This window comes from Ammospiza caudacuta, chromosome 1 (genome assembly GCF_027887145.1).
Source record: "Ammospiza caudacuta isolate bAmmCau1 chromosome 1, bAmmCau1.pri, whole genome shotgun sequence".
NCBI classification, from domain to species: domain Eukaryota; kingdom Metazoa; phylum Chordata; class Aves; order Passeriformes; family Passerellidae; genus Ammospiza; species Ammospiza caudacuta.
In genome coordinates this window covers 96417660-96444551 of record NC_080593.1, presented here as the reverse complement: position 1 = coordinate 96444551, position 26892 = coordinate 96417660, and the positions used below count along the sequence as shown (strand labels likewise).

The 26892-nt window shown below is 36.1% G+C and overlaps 1 protein-coding gene across 1 annotated transcript in view; it reads left to right on the top strand.

Moving 5' to 3' along the window:
* The window catches only part of ZNF407 (zinc finger protein 407), a 335549-nt gene that overhangs the window by 224889 nt on the left and 83768 nt on the right, over nucleotides 1–26892 (top strand). Inside the window, exon 8 of the mRNA XM_058805216.1 lies at nucleotides 11699–11877. Coding sequence (XP_058661199.1) covers nucleotides 11699–11877 — 179 coding nt within the window. The remainder of the gene's footprint in view (nucleotides 1–11698; nucleotides 11878–26892) is intronic.

Genomic DNA, 26892 nt, shown 5'->3' with positions numbered 1-26892 from the left:
ATTAATGACTTCTCAAAGTATTGTTTTACAAGAGTGCTTTAGCATTTTTAGGGTGAGTGCTTAGTTGAAATAGTCACTAAGGGCATGTTATTCACATATGCATTTTTTGCACCAAACCTGTGTATTTTTTATTATCTGTGCCTTCTGACTTAAATGACTAAGGTGCTTTCATATATGTACATATAACATTAAGCTTGTGACTAAGTCCAGTTGTTCGAAAGTTAGTAATGTTCCCTAGAATCCCATTCTGAATTAGACCTTTAAGGACTGCATTACTATGATATGATGCAATATAGATTCAAAGGAATAGTTTAGTTTTATATAAAAGATGAGGAGTGCAGAGTCTTTTTGGTGCATTCTGTTTGTTTGTTTGCTTGTTTGTTTTTAGTTAAGGAGTGCAATATATGTTTTCTTTAGCTGTAAAAGCACAATCAAGGCAACATGATAAGTGAGTCAGTGTTGTAAAAGTAAAACTAATTTTGCCTTCACTCACATGAGCTATAGAAGGAGGAAGCTTTATTGTCCCTGGGAAGGTGATAAGGCAGAGTAATTGTATATTATACTGTCCTGGAACATCTGCCTGAAGACTGTTGGAGCAATTCATCTATCATGGACGATACAGCATGTTTTGTCTTTCTGCTTTAACCCATCCCCACTGCTGGCCTGCACGAAGGTTTTGATAGGGACTGTGCCTGGGCTGGGGCTCACATTAATCAGTCCCCTTGTTCAACACTCCAGCTGACATAATTACAACCTGCGCACAGCAGTTATTCAAGTTGAGTCCTTGTCACTCGTGGTGCGAAACTACACAGCTCAGATCCCGAAGGAGATTGCCTTATCACACAGAACAAGGGCTCACAGGAGTTGAAGAGAATAGAAATGGGAAAATGTCTTCCGGGAGTACTATATATTCCTTTAAAATAAGACATTTGAGAGACTTACAAGGGACAAAGGGAAGCATTGTGCAAGGTCTGAAATGAACAGGTTATTATTTTTAAAAGGATTACACAGGCCATTTTTGTGAAATGGACATGCATTATTAAATAAATTCAGTGGTCTCTCTTATCATTCAGTGGCTCTGCACTATTAGTTTTCTTCAGAAGTGATAAAATAGTTTTTGACTTGTATAAGCTTTAAGTATCTCTCTGTAGAAATCATCAGAACACAACTAATAAAAGTGCTCATATTATACCAGTGAAATTGGCACACACATAAGGGAAGACCTGCAAGGATCAGAGTTAAGGGTGAAGGAAGAAGCGTGCAAAAGGGCTTTCGAAGATGAGCAAGTTCATTAGTTTCTGCTGTTGTGTGATACCAGAGTGTGAAAGGTGAAGCTAAAGAGAAAGTTTCATATTTTGCCATTCTTCCCTCTTTTCATGTTAACCATCTGTGGGAAAAAAGACAAGTCCATAACATTATCTATGATAATGAAAGAAATTTATTTTCATGTAACATGATGGGGTTAATTTTATAGCGTGGTGGGCTTTTTCTTTAAGACAGAACCTTTGCATACGTGATCATAGGATAATTTGTTTGGTATTGGTCTATAAAATTTCTCAATATGACAGGATTTAATTGGTATCCAGAAGGCTTTTGCCCTGGTGTTTAAATTTTTTTCATCTTGGGTCAGGTTTTTGAAGTAACACCATTCAGGCAGTTGCTATTCTTCTCAATCAATAGATCTAGAGTGTTGCCCTGATTTCTCATCTAGTTAAAATCATGTTATGTGTGTTAGACATAATTGTGAATTGTTGAAAGCACAGTGAAAAACTGTCTATTCTGGGTGGTACAATTTTAATCTAATACTTTTACAAGACAGTTTATCTGCAACTTTGAATAGTCTGAAGTAGAAGTGCAGTAGAAGCTACCTTCTACATTTTACTTTATATATAGGTATGTTAGGTGAGTCAAATACATAGTTCGGTGCTTTCATTAGATTTCAGTATCTTTTGGTTAAGTACACAGCACATTAATTTTGATGTGTAGGTCTCCAGTGAAAGTCCTGCTACATGAAAACTGAACTGCAGTTTCTCACTGAGCTGCAGGGCATCCTTATAGGCAAATGTACTCTTGTAGGAACAAAAATCACGTTTTGCTTGCTTCTTACTCTTAAAACCAGTTCTCCTGGAGTGAATGATGTCTGTGAAGTAAGCTCAAAGTACAGAGCCAAATGCTGCATTTACTTACATTTGTGCAGAAAATGGCATTATGAGGACATAATCTGAAGAGAATGATATTTCTCTGATATATGCTTTCAACACACATTTTAGATTAGATAATCAATCACTCCTCCAATTAAACACCCAAATTTGACTTTCAGAATCTAAGATGGCTTTGCAGTATTGACAGCCAGGAAGAATATATTTTAATTTGCAGACTGAACAAATTTCCATGACATCATGGAAGCACAATAAATGGCTGACCTCACAATGACATTTTTCAGACTTGAACTGAACTTCTTGGAGACTTTGAGCCCAGAAAAAGCCTTAAGCTCAGCCAGTCTGACCTTCTACAGAAAACAAACTGCATAGGTGTTTTTTTCCCAGTTTGCTCTGTACTGAACCTCCTACTTCTGACTGGATTTTATGATCTAGAAACATATTCAGATTTGATCTGAAAACAGGCAAAGTCGTAGAACCAAAGTTGTAGAATCACAGTTTCTCTTCTATGAAAGCATAATTGCTGAAGAAATTGTGCTTTGTTTCTCAGTTGAATTTGACTGTAACTTGTAGTCATTGCATTTGGTTTTGTATAGATTTTCTCCAGGTTAGGTTGTCCCTAAATCACACCTTTATTCCATGTTAAATCTCACGGGCCAAGCTCAAGTGTAATAAGCAAAACAGAAGAGGGTTTTATTAAGTGTTTTAGAGGTTTTTTACCCCACTTAACTTCTATTTCTATTTATAATCACTTTGTGGCTGTTTATTCCCTTTTTTAAATATAGGCAGGAAGTAGATATTCTAGAATTAGTTTCTCCAGTGTCACAAAGAAAACATTGCTTGTTACTTCCTTGCTTATACACTAAATATAGCATGGGGCCTTTTCTGCTTATAGCATCACACTGGAAATTCACGTTAAACTGATGGTCCACTAATCCGTAAATAATTTTCAGTGTCACAGCTTTTCACAGCATTGTCCAAGTTACTTGCATGCACTGTGCAAAGGTGGGAGAGCTAACATGTAATTGTGTGTGTACATGTTGTGATTGAACACGCCTGGCTTCTGCGCGTGCTCTGTATGATGGCAGTGTCATCCTTATTAATCATGCTGCCAATTACCGTGTTGTCTGCAAATTTTATTAGCAGGGATTTTATATATAGTTTTGGCATGCATAACAAAAGTGAATCTTTCAGACAATTATTGCTGATTCCTTTGATAAATTGGAACATTTGAAATGAGGAAGAAAATGACCATCTCCTTTTGCATGGGGGGTTGGGGCTGGGATAGGGCAAGAAGAGGCACTGTATTAGCATTAAAAAAACCTACTTTGAGCAGAGATCGTACAGACCACAGTGCCCTGGGTATGAATCCAGGCTGCAAAGCAACAGGATCTGTCCTCTAGGGAACCGTGTTGTCACTAAAATGGCTGAAGGAACTGACACGAAGGCCAGTTGGACGAAGTACCATCTGCATCTGAGATTGACAGGCAGCCTTTGGGGTCTGTTGCTATCATTTCTGACTCCAGCAACATTAGGAGTCCAGTTTCATCTTGTGCAGCCGCTAGATTGCACACCCTTTCCTAGGCTCCATCTGCACTTCTATATCTGTGAAAATACTTTATGTGTTCCTGAGGATATACAAACAGACTCCACAGAATTGTTCGGTTACTTTATGTGGTCATTAAAAGAAGTACAATAGGGAAAAAATTGATGTTGATAGGAAATGCGTGTCTTCAATTAAATTCATCCCAGCTTTTTTAAAAAATGGATGTTTTCCATGGCCTCATTTCAGCAAGGTATTTGATCATGTACATAAATTTAACCTTGTGAGTCATTCTTTTGAAGTCAACGGGGGCTGCTTGTACTTAAGCCACAAAAATGCGTAAGTACCTTGTTAAATCAGGGCCTGTGATACCTAAAGCCCAGTCTCCATCCTCACACCACTGCAGAGATGCTGTTTCTCAGACCAACCTCTCTTTTATGCCATCTGCTCTAGGAAGAAAGGAAAGGGGGAGGGAGGAAGCCCAGGAACAATGGAGTGATTATTCTCAGTTACTGTGAAATAGATGAACTCCACCTGCTATTTCTGCCACTTAAACCTTGGCTGACACAGTGCAGCAGTGCAGTGTGCTCAGCAGACCCCTGCATCCCTCATGCTGCAGCACACAGGCCCTTGAGCTGGACCAGCACAGAGACCACTCTGCCTGCAGCAAAGTGGAAGCCAGGAGTTCTAGAAAACATTACAGAGAGTTTTCAGGAGCAGATCAGTCCCATGAAAAATCGTTTGGTTGTTGTTGTTTTGTTTGTGGTTTGGTTCCTTTTTTTCCCCTTTCTTTGTTTTGCCTTTTTTTTTCTTCTCTAGTTGTTAAAAGGAGACACTGAGCCTCTCTCAGAAGAGCTGCTGGGCAGACTCACAAGCTGAGCAGCTCAGCTCTGCACAGCACCTATGGGGACAGTGAGGACCACAGCACACATGCAGAACTGAGGCACACTTCCACCACTTTCTGTACCCTTTCCACCCATTCCTTCCAAGTCTAGCAGTTTGAACAGGTTTCTATCTAAAAAGCATCTTCTTTATTTCTTTCTCTTTTTTCTTCTGGAAAATAGAATTAATGGAAGCATTTAAGGCAGGATGCCTTATTTCCTTGGAGTCACAGATGGGCTTTCTCCTGGAAGAAATCAAGTTTTCTTTAAATTGTGAAATCTGTTGTTTGCCAGTTTTTTACAGAAATACTCTGAAAATTCATTAGTAGATCTAGATGCCAACACTGGGCCTACATTTTGGTTTTTGTTCACTGTGCAGAGTTGTAAATGACTTTACAGATTCCTCAGAGGTAAACAAGACTAGAGTACATCTCTTCTTATTTCCCTTCAGAATTCCCAATTACCCTGAATTTGCCTTTAAAAGCACTTACTTTGGCTATCGTAATGATCAATTACTTGAAACTGGGAATTTTCATTCCAATACATTGTAAATAGAATGGTGGATCCGTGTCCAAATTACAATTTGGACATGCTAGTCTGCTGAATGGAGCTCAGATACAAGCAGTAATTATCAATCTTCCATCATTTTCTGTGCTGACGCACAAGTTTTTGCTGCTTCCCTACAGGGCTCAGCTACTTTTTAGCAGCCAGCATTGGACATCTGTCACACATACTGTATGTCATAACAAATAGATCATTACAGAAAAAAATGCAAAGCTAAAAATGTAGAAAAGCAGAAAACATTATGATTATTATCCCTGGGTGTTGGTATAATACTATCAGAATAAATCCCAAATACATTTTTATTATTTTCTTTGTGAAACTGACTGTATTATAAAATCTCATTAAAGGATGTAAATGTAGTGTACTCTCTTTTATTGGCTGCTTCATATTTTCTGAGTGGCAATACATGGCAGTACATGAAAACATGGCAATACATGAGACCACCATGTTGTTGGGCATGTGTTTTTATGGCACTGTGGGTGTGTATTTCAGTCACCTTTTCTGGGTAGAGTTGAAAATCTGTGGGTAAATGGTGGCAAAGGCATTGCTTGTCCCCAGCAGCTCGCTGCCTCTGCCCACCAGAGGTCTTTAGGAGCAGCACAGGGAGGTTCTTGGCAGCAGTGACACAGGCAGAGCTGAGCTGGCACTGGGACATTGGAATTGCCCTCCTGAGCTCCCACAGAAGGAGCTGTGTGCTGCTAATTCCAGCAATAGTATTGTAAGTCACTTGAGAATTGAAGTTGGTTGCAGAGCATATCCATGCGATTGTATCTGCACTCACTTAAAACCTGAATAAAAGGTAACACTTATATCCATGTGATTGTTTCTCCACTCACTTAAAACCTAAATAAAAGGTAGAAATTTTGCTTTTAAAGGCAAAGAGCAAGGAAAAAGAAACCCAGGTACATGTTAGTAGTGAGGAGGATGAGAAAATGTATTGCATTTCTTGTACATATATACATAAATGTGTGTGTTAATATCTAATAGTTATTGCAGTTTTATAATGTTAGTTTCAACATGTTACCACATTTTTGGCTATGATATTTTGCTGGTTTTTTATTATTTCTTGTGCAATATTGTATTGACTTGTAGCACTGAAGAGGTAAGTTTAGCTTTTAAACTTGCAGTCTGGATTGCCAGTGGTATGTGCAGATTATGTATTATTATGTAGCTAGTTTGCACTACCTGGCAATCAGTTTATTTTATTTTAAAACCTGAAATGTAGCTAAATCTTGAATAAGCAGGGAAGGATTTTTGGTTGATTGGTTGGTTGGTTGGTTTGGGTTTTTGCTGAATAAGTGGGCAGAGTGACTGTCTTTGTGGAGGTTTTGATTATATAATGTAATTACCACAGATTGAGGTACATTTTTTTCTTTCCTGCAAGAAAATATTGCCCATTAGGTTGTTTACCACCACCCTACTGAATGCTGGTTTCCATACAGTTTAATGACAACAAGAAACAAAGGGAGGCTTGAAGGCTTGCATTTTGGAAAGCAGTAATGCTGAAAACAACCTGAAAGGTCACCACATTTAACTGAGTGTGCAGGAGCTCTTGGTGCTGCAAGAAGTATCCCAGAATTCCCAGAACTGGCTGCAACTGGAGAATGCTGAGCATGGGGAAAGTCATGGCTTCCATGTATGCAGCACTGCTGTGAAATGTGAACATATTCAAAGTTTAAAGCAACTGAAAAGAATGTAGGAGAACCTGATGATTCCTCAGAGTGAGTTGAGAGGAGCTCAGTCTCTGTAGCTCTTCCATGGAGACCCAGGTATTAGGAAATCCTAGAGCCAAGCAAGGTGTGTTGGACATGTAGCACTGTTAGCTGAATGCAGGGGCATAAGAAATGAGACTCTTTGTAAAAGGGAGAGTCATCAACTGAAGAGTAATTTGCCTATAGTTTCAAAAGACTCCCTGTTTCTCTCCATGAGAAACCATGTTCCAATATCACAAGGGTTGTGATTTGAGAAAAGAATCACTGGGCAGATGTTTATGAACTGTGCTATCAGTGAGGTCAAACTAAATATAACTTTGTGTTTCTAAAAATCTATGGCTCTCTTTTTCTAGCGTAATTACATTATTGCAATTTTGATTTCAAGACAGTTTTCCAAGTTAGATGGTATTTTCTGTGAAAGAAATACTTGCAAACGTTTAGTGAATAACTGAGGTTAAGAATCTACAATAGTGCATGTTTCTTCATTGAGAAGCTTGCTTTCATCATAATTGCTTTTATGATGAAAATGTCCAGAAAGTATCTGGATACTTTGCTATTTTTCAATCAAAATGCTGCAATTTCTCTGTACTTGCAGGTTGCATAGCAGGGTATAAAGGATGCAGAAGCCCTTCAGAATGCTGTCTATATGAGAGTGAACTTGATACATACTGACAAACAGGGGAAAAATAGAAATCTTTTCAATCAGTTGGTTGTATCACTGTGTTTGTTTTTATGTTGTAAATAGTGATGCCAATGGAGCTGCCCTAAGTCCTTTATGTTACGTGCATTTCTCTGCAGAAAGGAAGTTTATACCTAATGTTCTGGAGAAGGCCTTTTGAAGGTTTATTTTGTGCAAATAAGAGTCCAAGAAGGTGCTAAAATTTTAAAAAATTAGTAGACTAGATAATTAACATTTTGCCTCATATGCACCTCTGAAACCTTCCATTTCCATGTCTTGCAGTAAGTATCTTTCTGAAAATGTCAGGCACTACATAATGGAAGAGTGTTCTAATTTCAGTTTCTTGTTAGTAAATAGGAAAAAATTTATTACTTCCTGCAATATTTCATTTAGCTGTTTAATAAAATGCTAATATATTGTCATGTAGAAAACCCTTAAAAATATAGAAACATTCCTATTCTGCATGGACAAATTTAGTGACAGATATTTTGTGAATTTCTCTTATTTCATGATTTTTATCCAAAACACTACGTGAAAGACAAGGGCAGCAGCCACAGGTCTGCAGTTAACTGCTGAACTTGGCTGTTCACAGAGGCACCCAGGTAGGGTGGGAGATGTCTTTGGAGACATTCAGAAATGTTCCTGGGCACCTGGCCAAGGGTCATCCTTCCTGAGCAGCAGGGATGGACCAGACAATCTTGAGAAGTCCCTTTGAATGTTAAGCATGCTGTGATTCTGTGACTGAAGTGCCATTTTAAATTTGACAAGTGATTTCTGGTTTATGCAGCAGGTTTATTTCTGGAATATGCAGCAACATTTAATTTCTTGACAACAGAAAAGGTAGCTGGTTGGTAGGAAGGGACTTGTAATGGCAGCATGGAATGTGCAGCTAGAACAGCAATAGGAACGCATCACTGTGTGATGGATGTTAGAGACAAATGCCCTTTTTTGTCTTTTTCCAGAAGAGGTTTTCTGTTCATCCTAAGCAAGCAGTAGCTACATTTCTCAGGAGAATCTTACCATCTGTCTCCCTTATTTCAAAGTGTTATCCTTTACGGAAATGTGGGAGCTCTCCTGGATGTGGAAAGTAGGCCTATGCCCTTCCCAATATATCAGTCTTTCATGGAGGAGCTCATACGGGTTTGTTGCATTGGAAGTATGCATGGAAAGCCTCTCGTATTTCCTGTTCATCTGCAACATACCTTAGCAACATGTTCCATCTCCTCTTTCACTGTGTATAGCACTGACAAGACACTGAAAAATCCATACAGGCTCCCTCTTCCCTTTAATACAGTTTTTGTGGGGTTTGCATCAAGTCTCAAACCTTTTTTAACATCTAATAAGAAGACTTACTGCAAGACATGAAATAAAAAGAAGACTTCTTATTGTATTTCTCTACATCAGAATTAAATGTAAACTCACTGACTGTAGCTTTAGAAAGATTAAGTCTCTTTTAAGAGTTCTCTTCCTGTTACTTAAGAGCATGGACAAATTGACAGAAATATATAGATTTGATTTTGAAAATGGATCATAAGGATGAAAGCATGCTTACATGAAGCAATGGTAATAGTAATTTAACTTAGAAACCTCTACTTTAAGGTAGCTTTACCGAAACACAGGCTAGTCTCCTAAAACCTGCATTTATTTGTTTGTGGCCATAATTCAGACTGGAACTCAAAAACCAGAAGGACTTTCCTCAAACAATTTTTATTGCACCGGACTCTGTTTTCCAAATTTCAGAACAAAGGAAATCTGTATTTTGATGTTTATAAACACCTGGAAGTGAATCTTATCATACAAGGCCTGTCAAAACCTTAATTATCATCACCTTTGCAACATTATAATGTTTTAGTTATATTCATGTCATGAGATAGCTTTGATAGAAATCCAGTGCTGTTTAAAATCACAGACCTCTGAGTTTACTCATATAATATAAAGTGATGTAACTACACACACTTTGTGTTCGTGGGGGTTTTTTGTGTCAGACATATGATAACATGCTTGTACAGTACATAAGAAAAGACTCCTAATAAAACACACATTCAAAGCACCCTGAATAATTAAAAAAATTTTATATGCAGTACACTTTTGTCCTGTCATATTTAAAGGTATCACTTGGATTCAGAAGTGCTTGGATTTGCCAGTTGTTGCCATCATGGTTTACCTTATGATGGCAATTGCTGCTTTGCAACCTAATACGAGGGACCATTTGTAATGCCTTGTGATCTCACATTCCTCATTTCTGATTAAGCCTTCCTGGCCTTGTCACATGGAAAAATATGGGTTAATTTTTTTATATCTGTATGTTGCTGTGTTTAGTGACAGATTTTTACTGATGACTGAATAAATGAGGCTTCAGGAGTGCTCTGTTTAAAGTGGCCGGAGCAATTTCCAAATCAAAGGAGATGGAACTGGCCTTTTATTGCTTGAACAGCCTGGGTTTTCTTCACAACTCTTACATAGCTCTCCACAGATCCTTTATATATTTCACAGAAATATTTCAAAGTAAAAAGTTTTATATATTTCCTTAGCATAGTATGAGAGCTGAGCTAAAAGAACACAGATATTTTATTTCAGATTTGTATGCTCTGCTTTAATCTACTGCCTTTTAAAGTATAACCCATGATAGAAGGTTACCAGGTTGTCTCCTGCTTTCATTGCAGTATACACTACCTTTTTTCATTTTGTAAAATACGTATTTCATTTTAACAACATTTATGGACACTGTAACTTTTTTAGGGCTGAATTCTGAAAGATGCTGAGGGCCAATATTTTGTATATTTTTCAGTGATAAGTGTCTTCTCTGACATTCTCAGGCATCTGATCATGATACCAGTATATAGCAGATGGACATGACAGAGGGTGAGCTTTGGCAGCACCGTAAGGCAGATACCAACTTTACCATGTCCATTTCCGAGGGAGAGACAAGCATTCCAGCAGAACTTCAAGCTGCTACTTCCAGTTTATTTTGGAGGTCTTTTTTTTAGGTGCTTGTTACTGTAGAATTTCTGTCATGATGTAGAATCATGATGTCATTTCTATCATCTATCATTTTTATCATACTGTAGAATTTCTACCCCATGATGGGTATATAATCAGTTGCCCAAAATGCTACAGTAGCCTTACTTGAGTATTTGTGAAGTATTATGCATTTATGTAGTTTACATGACTGTTTGTACTTTTTTTCAGTTAGGCTGAATTACTGTTCTTAGTTTGGCAATAATAATAGTATATGCTAGTAAGAAAGTCTAAACAATAAACAAAACTCCAAAGCAATGGTACACATGAACAGTTCTGTTCTTTTGAGTAAAAAATAAATATACTGACTATTTCTGATTGAAATAAATGGTGCAGCAGTGTATTTCATGTAGGATTAATCACTAAGTTTGAATAAGTAGGAAATTCTAATGCAAAATAATTTTGTAATGAGACTGGAATATTTGAAAGACTAGAAATTAAAAATTATTGCCATATGGATCTCTCTGTGAATAAAGGAAATATTAATTTTTTTTCAGAAATATGATTATAAATATTGCTTTGAAATGTGTTAAACTAATTGTATATGTAATTTGACTTTTATGCATGAAAACTCCACTACTTTCACAAAAGCTGTTTTTAAGAAGTAAACCAGAATCCGTGTGTATTTTCAAAACTATGTAAACTTGAGCAACTCAATTCTCTTTCCTAGGAACAGTTCACACAGTGAGATGAAAGTTGGTGGAACATACTTCAAAAATCATTCACAAAAACTCCTGTTGAATTTAGGAACTGTGTAGGAAAGGTTCATGTGAGCTCCACTGGGAATATTATAGGCATTTGTGTATTTCAATTTTGCGAAGTAAAGATTTTTCTTTAATTAATTTCTGTTAATTCTTCTGCTTATTTTCCGTCAATCACTGATTACCATGAGAAAAATAGAAATTCTGTAAATGTGACAAATCAATCATTCTGGTTCAGATGTAATGTTCTGTTAACCTGAAACAGCTTTGGGAGCCATCATGCAAGGGACAACATTTGTGCAAAACCTAAGAGGATGCAAAAAATCTACAGATAATGAAAAATGAGTGATGACTACTGATTTTCGGTTATATAACACTAGGTTTCATTTGAACCACTGGTAGAAAATAATTTTTTTTTCTTTTTTTTTCCTTGCTGTTTAGGTCTAACTGTGCAGAAAATATCCGTAAACACATCTTGCATACGGGAAAGCATGAAGGAGTAAAAATGTATAACTGTCCTAGGTGTGAGTATGGAACAAATATCCCTGTGGAGTTTCGGAACCACTTGAAAGAACTGCACCCAGACATTGAAAATCCTGATCTGGCATACTTGCATGCTGGTAAGGTCCTTGCTCCCTTTGCTTACAAATTCTTTTCAAAATGCACATGCTTAAATGATAGTAATAACAAAACAAGAAGTTATTATCATTTATTCTGAAGAAGAGCATGGTTTCAAAATAGGCTTCATCCTCTTCAAGTTTTCCAGGGTTAAAGATTATGCATTAAGCACTGAAATCTATTCATGTTATACAAACAAATCTTGCAGTTCAATAAACATCAGAAGTGCGTGCTATTTAGACGCCTCATTTTGAAATTTAACTGAACTTTTAGGGAGAAATGTTTTTTAACATTTTTATTAAGTCCTCTGCCTATGCTATTCCCCCAAAAACAGAAAAACAAAATTCCATAGGAAATACAGTGGCAAATTAATGCACTGCTTTAAAAATTCTTAGATTTCATTACAAAATGTAGACTGTTTTTCATTAAAAGATAGAACAACAGAGCTCAACCAACAACTTAGATGTATCTTTTCAGGCTTTGTGTTAGAGAGCACACACATGGAAGTCACTGGAGGAATGTAAAAGAAAAACATTGCTTTGGAAACAGGAATTAAAAGAAAAAAGATGGGGTGTCTTCTGTTTAGGAACAAATTTTTTTACTTTTTATTTGCTTTTGGGTTATTTTTTAATAGATTCTACAGTTCAGATTGGAAGGCAGAAGATTAATGGAAGCATCAAGTTAAGAGAAAAAAATAAAGAGTTCAGTGGTAGGAGGTTAGGAGAAATAACAAAATTAGTGTGGAGCTTGAATGAAATGTGATCTTAATGCAGGAGAGGCAGATAACTTAGACATCACTGAGTGGAAAGACAAGTCAGAGCTGTGGGAAAAAAGAACAGATGGTGAGAAGAAAGAGTTGGGGAATCCAGAGGAGGAAGAAGCTATGTGGGCCAGAGTCTCCCTGAGATGCAAATTAATCTTCCATTGAATTATTACTATTAGTACTCCTGTGTCAGATGTGAATCTTGTGTCAGGAATTAATATCCTAGTTTTCGATACCCTTATATCTGTAAAAAAACACAACCTGGAGAGTTTTCATGCAGCTTTGTGCTGTACGTACACTGTAGTTATTTTAAAACCTCTCAGTCTTCTCAAAATGACTGCTTGCTTTCCTGACTAGAGGCAGTGTATTATTTGTACCATATATTTCTATTTGCCAAGTATTCCACTTCATTTTGGAACCAATCATCATGTCATGTCAGCATATGGTGGATAATATCTGGATGTGCAAACAAAATGCCAGTTGGCAGAATACCAATTTCAAAATAGGTCAGAAAACTGATCACATTTCACCATAGTTCTCACTAAAGCAAATGAATATTCAACTCAGAGCTTAAATCCAGACATTGTTGGATCTTTATTACAATAATCCCACTTAATATGAAAAAATCAAATGCTTTCAATAGGCTGATAGATATAACAGAGAGCTGTAACAGTGATAGAGTCAGTAACATTCCAAAATTACAAACATTTTATGTACATTTTGCCATTATTAGTTCAAGACTGTATCTGGATAAATCAATTGTTCATTGCAGCATGCTGTGGTTAAAACTGTTCAGCTTGCCTGTCTTGGTAACACAGGAAAACAGTCATCAGTGTGTTGTATCCTAATGATATTTCTTTTCTATACATTCACTCTTATACTGTAGAAATCCTCTTGCACTAAACCGGGTACTGTGCAAATATATTAGGACTAGCAAGAACAGATTGTCAGGCTCGCCTAGGACTGGTATGCAACAAAAGTCTTGAAACATTGTTTGTGTAATTCCATTACAGAAAGGATGATACTGTATTTTCCTTTCAAAAAGAAACACTATTAAAGAGAAACCTGGGTGATAATTGTGTATTGATACCACAGTTAAATTAAGGGAAGTTTATTTTCTTCTTTTCAATCCATTTCTGACTGCTGGACATCTGAGAGTTAAAGGTTTTAGAGAAGGTTTTTAGAGGAATGAAGGACAACTCCTGTGCCCTGGCTAACATCCCTTATAAAAATAAGATTTGTTCTGTGTCTGGTTCACAGTTACTGATGACTTATTGGTCATTGGCTGCACCCACAGAGAATCTACAACACAACTTAGAACCCCTTAGGATGATAGGAGTATGAAAGTGTCATCCAAGATTGATTTTTTTTTTTAACTTAAACATATTTGTCTGTCTTTTATGTTCTAATATTGCTTTGTAAGAGGAAAGCTGGCCTTTTGCTTCTTTGAGCAGATAGAATAAGTATCTTCACTGGCAAAGAGACAGACACCAACTCCAGCCACTTTGAAGGACAGGCAGAAATTCCTTCACCACACCTCATCGAGAGTGTAGCTGTGGGGTACCTTTGGGATGTGACTGGGAGTAAAAGCCAAGTCTGTTTCTTGTCTGTGAAATTAAGATTGACAGTTGGATTTCTAATTTAGATTTAATGTTCTTTATAATTGTTGCGGGAAGAGTGGAAGCTTCAGACAAGCTTTAGCCTCAGATTTTGGCAACAGTTTAAGTTCAAGGAATCTCCCTGGCCTGCAAGTTCTAATGATGGCAAGTCAGATCTGTTTATAAAATGAATTATTTATTAAACAGACAAGAGATAGCAGATGAAAGATCTTAATCAGAACCACTTACTACAGAGTATAAAACGAAAAAGAACTGCTATTAGATTACAGCATAACATAAAAATGCACAATATCAAGGTACCTATATTAGAGATTGGAAAAGAAATAGTATTGATTAGGAGTCAAATCTAACTTATCACTTAAACCATGGTAATGTGCACATTCCTTCACTTAATCCCTGGGGAGTAACTGCAAAGCAGGTGTTCCTCCTCATGGGAGAAACTCCACAGATTTTCAGGGAAATGTATAGAAAATCTCTGCTTTGTGGGAGTTTGGTATGGCTCTTACAGTTTTAAAAGTGGATATCTGTCTGTCAAAAATCTGGCTTATCTTTCCAGATCTCACTTCCATTAGTAAGATGTTTATTGGCAGTTGGGAGGTGTCAACCCTATGGTGCCAAAATAACTCACTGTAAGAGAGCTTGTCTTGTTTATCTGACTGGTTAACAAACAACAGATAAGCTCTGGTGGGGGTGAGCTGCCCTGCTACAACAATATAATGATCTAATATTAGTTTCTCGTTAGCTTTCTTTGGCAGCTACTGTACTGCTTTATAGGGTCAGTGTTAGTAAGGAGATTGAGGAAGCTGCATTTCAGAGGGAGAGGCTGTGGAAGATGGAAGGCAAAAGAAGTTGTCTTTTACATTTGTGAGGATGATACTGTAGTTGCAAGGTGATAGCACTTCTGTTCTAAATTGATATATAGAAATGCCAGCAAACCAGGTCTTCAGATCTTCTTTCTTCTTTTTGCTATAGTTTCTCTCTGTCATAGGGGGCGTTATTTAACAATACAACTATATTCCTTATAAATTTTGGATATTTGAAAACAATAACAGACTGGATTATACTTTTGTCTTTAACTTTTAAAATTTATTACATTTGAGCAACAGGCTTTTAATGCACACAAGCCAACAAAGATATATGCAGTGCACATTAAATTGTGAATTGAATTTGACATACATTTCAAATACCAGTTTATGCATTTAACCTTAATTTTACATGAAGCATCAAATCTGTTTTTTTAAAAATGTCTGTGTGTTGTTCTGCAGGAATTTGGTGCCTATTTCTCTATATTCTCTGACCCATTTTCTCAAGGTCTGTGTTAAAATTCAAATTTTGTTGGAAAAAAAGCCATGAATCCAGAGACTATTGGCCATTATCCACAATATGAATTTATTTTCTTTTTAAAACCCCTGTTAAGATACTGATAGATCTTACAGCTGTTCTAAGAACAGAAATGGGCTTATGAGCAAGGAATCCTGCAGGTAATGTTTAAGTGATAGAAATTTGGTTCTAGAAGAAACTGTTCATGTACATTCTTGTTGTCCATGTGCAAATCTGAATGTGTGTCATTACAAATGGAAAATGAATGAAATAGATGAGTAAATTGTCATATCATGGGTGTGACTATTATTTAGTGGTTTTTCTAAAAATGAGATAGTTTTATTTAAAAAAATTTGTTTCTTACTGTGGGCTTGTCTGAATTGTGAGTCTCAAAGCAAGCCGAAGAAATATTTTGATTCTTGTGTGTGTTGCATTTCCAAAATTCTTGAATGTATTTTATTCTCACTGATGCTACGTTGCAATACTGAGTTGAGCTAAACCTGAATACTTTGTCAAGTGGGACAGGAGAAGGGCCCATACCTGTGGTAGATCTTGCAAGGGATCAGTATTTCAGTTTTCTTTCTCAGTGCTTCGTCTGCTTTGGAGGAATATCACTTGGTAGAGATAATTTCAGTTTGAACTAAATGTTCATCATTTAGGAGCTCTTGTCTTATAAACATTGTAATACTATTATAATGCATTATTTATGTCCAAACAGTGTAATATCTATGCCTGAACATCTCCATTATTCCAATAACTGCAGAGTTCATGGCATCTGTGGTGTGCCATAGTAGCCTTCTGTGGATACTAAACTGGTCATAAGCAAAAAACTCTTTAGAGAGAAGGGAAGCAGTTTGCTCATTATTGGTTTTGTGATGATGTTGAAAGTTATGCAGTGATACTGAGTGTTTTTTCCATATTGTTATTTCCATGCTGCACTGTAAAAGTGGAGATGATTTCCAAGAATGAATGCAACCCTAGAAATCAGAATAACCTGTTTTTTCACTGAGCAAAAGATATAATGGTCCTGCTTTTTGTACAAGTTTTCTCATGTGCAAAATAGGTGCAATGCAAATAGTTTAAGTCACAAAGCTCTTGCTGTAAAATGGCTTCATAATGGTCAACTATGTGATTAGGGAACTGCTTAAGGCATTGAACAGAAAATTTGGCGATGTTTAATTTAGAATTAGCAGTCTTCTTGGAAGTCATTAAAAAAAAAAAAAATCAGTGAAGCCAGCTCAACTCATTGTACTCTTTGGTAAGGTTTTTGTGTTTTTTATTCCTGTGACAGTGATACTATGCTTGCAAAGCACTCAAATTTTCCAGTGTGTGGTGAGAGTCTACCACCCATAGCCCATGAGTAGGAGTGGAGGATCACTTACTCCTATGGATGATGACAGAACTAAAAGAGTGAGCTGCTTCCCCGCTCTGCACAGACATGTTTTGGGGAATGCTTGGAAGTACAGCTTTGTGTGCCTGTGCCTCTGTGAAAATTATAGGTGCCTCTGGGGTTGGGCATTCACAGAACAAAGATTGTGACGATTGTGTTTTGGCAGTTGGCTGCCTACGTGGTGATTGAACGCTTAGTGTTCATGAAGAGTTACATAATTCATGACCAAATGATAGATAGGTACTTGATTATAGTGTATGAGTTGCTTCACAGGGAGAAAATATCAGACATGAGCTACTCTTAGTCTAGCTGAGAAAAGCCTAAGAAAAATCAGTTACTGAAAGCGTAGTCAGACAAATTGAAATGAGAAACAAGGTGCAAACACTTAAATATGAGGTCAATTGAGCTCTGGCAGCAACTAGCAAAAGAAATTATTCTTCTTCTCTTCCTTTGAGCCTTGAGAAGACTGGATGTCTTTCTGGAAAATAGGTTTTAGGAGGGCCCAAGCTTGCTGGGTTCACTGCAAAACATAAAGGGGCTTTGATATACCAGAAGTCAGACTATTATCTAATAGTCCTTTTTGCTCTTAAACCTTCAAATAGTGCTAATCCACAGCCTCCTGTTAAGGGCTGTGTTTGTGAATCTGTTTGTGTGTTGTGATAGCAGTGGAATAGCTGAGGAGACAGCTGAGTCCCCCAAAGTGTTCTTTCTCAGAGAGGCAACATTCACATCATCAGTGCTAAATTCTTACTCTCTTTGAGCCTGAAGTGGAAATAAACTCACTTAATCTGTTTGTTTCTAGTAATTCAATAAATCCCTGATAAAATATCTTGTAACATGCATTTTTTATTGGTTTAATGTGTTTAAAGAATCCATATAAAATCCTGCTCTTTCCCTTGCAGTTCCTTTACTGTGTTATTTTCTGTTCTTTTATATATCTTTGAAAAGTGTTTTTCCAAACTTTGAGGGTACTTTTCAAAAGGCTGTGCTTCCCCACATTTCTCTTTCTTTCTTTGGCTTTTGAGAAACAGGGCTGTACCAGCAACCTGCAGCATGATTGCATCATCAACAGGGGACAAAATTGTGATCCTATCAGTTGTAACAGTTGCAATATTCATGAATGGAATTCTGAAAGTTCAAATAGTTAATCCCAAATAAAATTGTGATCTTTATCCCACTTGACAGCTACATTTATCAAATTATTAAGAGAAAAAATTGATTGCTAAAAGTTATGGTGTGATCTATTATGTGATTTTATCAAGGTATAACTGTATTACCAAGTGGAAACTGCAGACTTATTCAGAATGTGAATTGGACACACAGAACCTGATAATATAGCAATTATATTAGTATCCTAGTGCTTTTCTTCTTCTAAATATTTTTTGCTACTCCTTTCTTTTCCATCTTTTTGATTCTTTAGTAGATAATATGGAGTTAAAAAATAGGAAAAATTAAATAATAAAAGCCTGTTTGCTCTAATACTCTCTATTAAAATTTATCAAATTTTATCAAAATACAAATTTAATCCAAATTTAATCTAAATTTATCAAAATACAAAAATATAAAATCAGTAAATGCTATTTATCAATGCAGCAATGGAAATACAAGTCAGTTGAGTACTTATACGAACTTGCAATTCATACCTGATGTAAAACCACCAAAGAATAGATATACAGTTTTGTTTGCATGAGTATTTAATATTTTTTTAATAGTTAATGTTCTTAGTCTTTATCACTGTTTAAATAAAACATTTTAAATGCTGTCATTTGAAGCAATATTAAAATTATCATTGCTAGACATAGGCAAATCAGGTGCAAGATTTTACAGCAGTGGAATATTGCTTGGGTTTCTAGTCAGATAAAGCATTATTTTTGGTGGCTGGTATGCTTTAAAAAAAGAAAAAAGCAGCAGCAGCTCTGCTTCAAACAGGTTTGCTCTTGTCATAGCTATTAGTACCAGTCTTTCAATAGCATGTCATGTTGATTGGCAGACACTCCCTTTCCTCTTTTGTGAGGAATAATAATTTTAGTGTGTGCTTGAAATAAAAACCTAGTATAAATGATTTTCTGTTTGTAAAGGAGAAAGCCAGGTTCTTTTTAACATATGTAGATTATGTATTATTGTGTTTCAGGAAGGATTAATCTGTGTTTAAAAAAAAAAACCAAGTAATTTTTTTTTAGAACTGTCATTTTTCAGAAGGCATTGTATACCTAGCAGAGCTTCCATAGCCAGGATATTTATCTGGGTGGTCATGACATCAAAGTTGGTTCTTTCCAGGTAACAAGTGAAGTAGAAAAAAAAAATTGACTTCATGAAAGTACTTTGTCTTTTTTTTTTCCCTAGGATATTGCTTTTTCTGCTGCTGTTGAAGAGCATAGGGACTCCTTTCATAATTCCTTAGATGCTTTTCCTGAACAATCAGCATATATTCCTGCTGAGTGACATGAAAGGAGGTGTTGAAATATTTTGATGCAAATATTACATCATCTAATATTCAAAACCCACCACTATTAATATTAGTTACATCCTTTAAGTGAAAGGTATTCTCAGATAAGAATGAAAGCCAATCAGTCTCACTAAAGAAAAAAATGTTCGGAATATACTTTTACAGGAAAAAGAAAATACTGCCTAGACCAAAGTGTGGAACACCTCCTAATACCTCTGCTCAGTGGAGGTATAACAGGTGTCCTGTTGTGTGCCATAAGCTGCAGGGCCATTGCACAGGGGTTTCCATATTGTGTGGAGCACCAGAACCTTGCAGTCACAATCCTGCTTTCTTTCCAGTGCACTTCTGTCCACGGCCCTCCTAGCAGTCATTGTTCCTTTTCTGAAAACTATCCCAGTTTGTAACAGGACAACTAATTTTTTTTTTTTTTTTTTTTTTTTTTTTTTTTTTTTTTTTTTTGTGGTGTGAGCTATTGCTCCTGAGCAGATGAATCTCTTTGTCCATATCTAAATATTTAATCTGTGTGTTGGTGTGCACCTCCTTTCCCGTTGTTCCTCTCTGTGACATTCCAGTTCCCCAAGTTGGGAACCTGGCTGGCCTGCATGGGGGCTGTGCCACCGTGGATGATAGAGAAACCCTCTTCAGGTCTGAATTTTTGTTGAAGCCTTAATACACCCTTGGATGAGCATCTGCTTTGCAAATTCCTTGCATTGCCCATGCTGGATCACTGCTGGTATCCATAAAGACTGGTGCCTCTGCAAGGATGTCATGTTCACCGATGAAAAGAAGGTAATCTTACTCCAAGATACTATTTCATTATATTAAGAGATAAAATATCCTTCATGAAGAACGAGCCACATTATTGCCTATTTGGAGCTAAAAATAGGCTATCCTAACATAAAACTTTTAAAGCAAGGCTGAAATATTTAAGTGCAGAAGCAGAAGAAAGCCCTTAAGACATGACAGCCATCTAGAAAGGCAAAAATATTTAATTGTGCTAGAAGATATATATGCATAATAGTCTGTGGCAAATGTAAATAATAAAAGGAAATGCTAGTATTGGAATAGCAATATATTAAAATTCATACAAACGCACCAAAAAATGGGATATCAAGGTCATCAAGGAAACTTCTCAAACAGACAAAAAGATAGATAATAATCTTACAGGAGGAATTAAAAATAAAGATATATAGTGCCTAGGAATAATTCAGGATATTTTTATGTGGAGATTGTCCTATACTCTAATTGCTTTCCTATTATATTTTTTTAAGTCTAGATCTCTCAGTCTATAATCTAGGGAAGTTATACTGGAATTCTAAGAAATAAAAAGATCTTATTTTTTAATTTTCATTAAAGTAAATATAAAACAAATATAAGACGCAACTTGAAGAATGAAATTAAAATTTTTATTTGAATGTGTGATAAATTTTTAATATATATAGTAGATAAAACTTATTTAATAACTTACATATTTAAACTATATTGTAAATAATTATATATTCCTAGTCTGGGATAGAAATAATTTTTAAAAATATAATTCAAATGAAAATATAAATAATAAATATCTGTAAATAAACTTAAATAATAAATTTTCTCAACTGTGCTGTCTTCATGATGAACTAATTATTTTCTCACTTGCAGAGTTGAACTAACAGTTCTTCAAAGACCTATGGGCACTCTATTTCAAATAACCATAGCAGGGTGTATTTTGCCTACATAATGCCACCACCTCTTGGTGGCTTTCTCTGTGGCTGTGCATTACTTAGGGGACACTTCATGCTTTTTCTTCCTGTGAGATGTTATTGGTGTCCCAAAAATCTGCACTGAAATTATCATTGATAAATAGCTTAAATTATTAGTATGTATTTCTGCTTGCAAGTCTTTGTCTGAGTTTTAGATTTTTTACAAATTACACAAAATTACTTGCTTGTTGGTCATAGGTTCATTACTGCACAAATAATAGTAAATTATTTCAGAATCGGAAAAGTGCTGGCGTTGTCGTGGTTTACAGCTATCAACTAAGTGCCACACCCCAGTCACTCATTCCCACCAATGGAGGGATGATGGGAATCAGAAGATTGAATCTCAGTCTCAAATTGAAAAAGCTCCTAGGCTGAGATAAAGGCAGTTTATTAGGTAAAGCAACACAAGGAATTAATTCAACACATGGCATGGCCTGGTAAGTATTATCTACGGGAAAGCTGGGCTCTGTGGCATGCAGTGGTGGCTTGGGAAGACAGAAGCCAGTACCCCAAACATCCCCCCATTTGCTTCTTTTCCCCTCCACTTTACATGCTGAGAATGATGCCATGTTGTATGGAATGTCCCTTTGGTCACTTGGGTCAGCGGTCCTGCCTGTGTCCCCTCCCAACTCCTTGTGTACCCTCAGTTCCCTCGCTGGTGGGGTGGGGAGCAGACTTGATGCAAAAGCTGCCCAGGACTAGCAAAATCATTCCTATGACAATTTCCAGCTCAAATCCAACACATACCAGCAGCTGTGAAGTAAATTGATTAAATATCTGAGCCAAAGCCAGAGCATAGGTATGAGGGATTAAAGCACAGTGTTAGTTCTGTGCTTGGAGCTTTACTACTTTGGATCATGAGTGAAGAGAAGAGCCCTCAGCAATAATTGCTCCAATGAATCACAAATCATTGCAATTCCATGCTGATTTTTAAAATTTCTTCTGGACTTTCTTTTTGTTTGCTTTCATTAATCCAATCTGTGCTGCACTGACTTTCCATTAATTCCTTGACATGGCATCTTGAGTCTTGACCTTTCTAAGTAGGATGCCTTGTCTGTCTGATACTCATGTTCTTTTGTACTTCTAATTTCTATTTTACTTCAAATAGTTCTTCATAATTTTTTCCATCTTTTCATTTACCAGATCTTTGGTACCTTTCAAATGCTAAATGCTCTCCCATATATCCTTAGTAACCATGCTGGATTTTTCTGTCCTTTTTAATATTTAGGTTTTATTGGATGAATGTAGATTGCACCTTCTCTAACTCTACCTTAAATAATTGCCACTTAAGGGAATTAAGAAGTACAAGGGAAGGAAAATGCTGACCCATAGACTAAGCAGAAGGAAAAAACGTTCCCACTGGGTCCAATTTCCTAAGAAGGACCATCAGGATAGTGACTAGGACCTGAAATTATGGGCTGAATGACCTCTAAAAAATTATCAGTTCAGAGAGGAGCTTGTCTATAATTGTTTGCACTAAAGGAAATGAAGATAGGTAGAAGTCTCACAGAAGAAAGATTGCTTCACTTTCTTGGTGAACATATAAGAGCATAATATGGAACTATATCTCATATAAATACACTGCATGTCAGCTGTCTATAATTCTTGTATCATGTCAAAAAGCCATGGAGACAGATATCATATCTCTTAACTCCCAGCTGGCCAGTTAGTGGGGAACCCCTTTTTCTTAGTACATCTTCTGAATTTAAGATATTTTATGCATGTCTTGCATTTATTGGAATGAGTATGCGCTCATCAATATCTAACATCAAAGAAATGGTTTGTACTTAAGTAACCACTGCAGATTTAATACAGATGTTTTCATTCCCTGAGTCATTACAATATGATTTTCATATAATTTTCTCTGATAGTAAAAAGAGACCTTAAAGTGACTGCAATTTTCATATAAATTACATAGGAACCTGAGCATTAATAAAAGCTCTGGGCTTCAGACAATTCAGATTGCTGGTTCAGATTCCACATGTCTGGATGAAAGGTACTGCTGGTTTAAGGGGGTGCAATTCCAGTTCCTTGGCTTTGGAAAGTAGACGAGGTCCCTGACATCCCAAAACAGACTTTCTGGACAGGTATATATATAGCTAAAAGGACTTCTCTGGTATTTAAATAAGATCAGATACTGATTGTCACAATGCCTGCTTAAATAACATTTCAGAAACGTAGAATATTGTTAATGGAAGAGGTTTTTATTAGTAATTTTCCTATAGTTAGAATAGTGGGTTGCCCTGTAAGTGTTTGGGATTATAGATGATTCTTACAAAAAATCATTGAGATAACTACCATACTACATGCTAAACTATGCTCCTACGTCTTTTGTATGTTGCCAAAATGGTACTTCTTAATCAGTCTGGGAACTAATAGCAGATAACAGTTCTCAGAAAACAGGTTTTATGAGATGTAAAAGAATGTACCTACTTTGAAGTAATAGTACTAGAGGAAACATAAAATGAAAACATCTATTGATAGCAAAGAAAGTCAAAACTGATTATCAAGTTATCTCAAGATACACTGAAAGATTTTAGGCAAATATTTTTAATGTAACATTGATTTTGGATTTGGTGTATCCAAAATTCAGAACTCGATTTGAAGAATTTGAAGTTAGGATAGGAGTTATTAAACAACCAATTGTGCACTCAGTAGAATAGTTGTAGTAGTTTCTGGAATGTTATAGTAATGTAAAATTTAAAAGGAAAAGCCATGGCGAAACATTTGGAGTCCGCACGTATTAGTGCATGTCACCACCACAAAGTGCCCGTGGGATAAAGCTGCTTCTAGTCAACTCAAGTTAGCCTCGTCTGGTAAGGATTCATCCACAAATCCTTACTGTTACAATAGTGTTCAGTGTTCTATTAATTGTTGTTGACCCTTTCTTTTGTAGTCCACCTTCCTCTGAGCAAATTCAGCTACTATCAAAATTGTCAGTAAAATTTGCTGAACCGTTTGTGTTCTTCTACCCACTCAAACAAAAATACTGAAATGTGAAGTTAGAAGTTTATCAGCATATGAAAATAATGAAATGTCAGTTATCTGTAATTCAGCAGGGCCCTACTTGTAGTACAGATCAGGAGGGCTCTGACAGGGGCTAGGAGAGGGGAATGCAATCCTCTGTTCTCTGTTGTAATTGTGGGGGGGATTTTATTGCATATGCTGTTTCCTGCAAACCTTTGAGCTATGTAAGTGACCAACTGATTGCATATATTTCTTATAATGTCTTGAGATATCAGTTTTAAAATTATAAAAGGCAATAATTCTAAAATTAACAAAAAATAGAGCATTTTTGATAAATAAAGCCATTGTCATATCTGATAACTGGTATGCAACAGTCAACTCCAATTGCAGGAAGTTATTGTCAGGTTTGAGATATTGGCCAAGTACTCGGGGACACAGAGTAAATGGTTATATAACTTGGTATAACCACCATAAGGTTCCTGAGAATCTTGGGAAAGCAGAGAGAGCAAATGGCGCTTTGATGGAGACCCTAGACCTCCTGATTCTGAAAGTACTTTGATTTTGCTGCCACCTTGTCACCAAAAACTGGGAGAAGAATTGTTGATTTTGGGGGATGCTTTTATGTAAGGCAACTCAGACTCTGGTATGAAGTGGGTTTCAAAGGGTGGCTGTGCAGGTGCACAAGTGGCTCCCAATCTAAAGATGATCCACTTTGCAATGTCAGAGCCATCTCTCTGTGATGATTCTGCTATGCAGAAGTAAGCTATAAGGAGATGTCCACATAGTGACATGAGAGAATTTTAGGCATAATGATTTTTTCCAATTCTTTTTAAATTTTATCAACTTTTAGACTTCATCCTTTCTTAAATTCACAGCTTTTCTTTTTCTTTCTTTCTTTTCTTATGGATGATTTTCAAAATAAATGCGGATCCTTTCAATATTAGCATTAGCAGATAAACTGAGCTGATTAAAGTTATTTTTACCAGTGTTTTTTTTTTTAAGAAATCATTGTAGAATTTGCAATTTGATTGCCCCTGATGCTGATTGGCAGAAGTAGGTCTCTGTCTTCGCTAATCTAGAATTGCAGATGTTATAGAAAGAAACAGCAAATTTAAAGTTGTACTTCAGTTTAAAATATAGAGTTTATGTTGATAAAGCTTTTAGTGCTTTTGAATTTATGTTTCATTTGCATACCATAGCATTATATTGCACTTACCAAAGCAGTTCCCTCTTTCTCCAAATGCTGTTGTGTACCTGCTACTGACTTCACTGGGCATATATATGTCTAAATTTGTTGGAATATTAATTCTGTATTTTCAGTAGGTTTTACTAATTTATTTTAGTGTTTCAGGTACTATCTCTTATTTTGAAATTGTTGCCTTTACACCAATGCTCTACCTGCATTGTTAGAAAGATACTTGAAAACGGATTCAAAAACTACAAATAAGTTCTAATAGGCTTTGGCTGTATAGGATGAATAAAGCCAAATTATAGTCCTTATTTTTCAGGATTTTCTGACTATAAATATACCCATATAGCCATTGTTTTCCAAGAAATTACTACCAGAGTCCATGTTTGAAGAAATAATAAAACATGTCCTAAGCTTTCAAGACTCGTGGTAGCTTTTAAGAAGTCTGAAGTGTTTTGGAAAGGCCATGCTATCTGAGGAGCTCATATTTTAATAAAAAAATTAACATGAATTACACATAAGTAAACATCATTTCTAATGCTCTGGTAAACAAGTACAGTGTTATATAGAAGAAATTGCAGTGTTTAGGACAGGGAGAAATAGAACAATTCCAAGTTTTCAATCTCTACCCTGCTACAGTATGGATTGTATACAGCAAGATGCTTTCCAATAATTAAAGGCCTTAGGCTTTTAAATGCTTAGGAGCATCTAAACATGGTTATTGTTACAGTTTTATGAGGTGGGAGATAACTTAAATGATGTCTTTTCATTTCCAGTAAACTTTTATTTTTTTGTTTTCATTGTTTAGAAATTGAGTTTTAAGTGCATTGAGCTGTTATGAGTGTCTCTCATCAAGCCAGGAACTCTGAGTTTCTAAAGAACACTGAGATAGAGGATTTGTATTATTGGGTAAATTTTTTATTTTGTAAGCAGTAATAGGTAAGTCAGTCATGAAATATAAAACTGGTTTCATTCCTTTGTTGTGATTAATTTTCCATAAAAAATAATGTATTTATATTTCACACTTTTTTAGAGATATTTGTAATAGATTTATGGTTCTGCAGTATAGTGATTTGGTTTAATTTTTATTGCATAGAACCAAAATTTCATTGCCAATTTTTGTATTTAAAGGTTTGTTAATCTGCATTGATTTCCTAGTTTGGTTTTGGTTCTGAGCCGAAAAATACAGTACATCACTGACTGTTGTATCACCTGACAGCGACTGATAAAGCATCCGTGCAGAAAGTGTCAGAAAAGGTTAATATTTATTGATTTTATGGCGCTACAACCAATGTAGTTTTGCCATCAAAGATGTATGGCCACCAGCAATGGAATCCGTAAAATTGCAGGTTGGATGCTAGTTTTTATTATAACGTATGCCAGTATTCTGGCCTTAAAAAATGACAGATATTTAATTTAAGACAAAGGGGTTTGAATGTACAGCTACTGTATACCTGCAACAGGAATTCAGTGTTCTAAAATTAAATCCAAATGCAGCGCTTAAAAGTTTAAGGTGTTGGGGGTGTATGTGGGGGGAACACGGAACCTTGAATTGCAAATGACAATCACATTTAGCCTTTT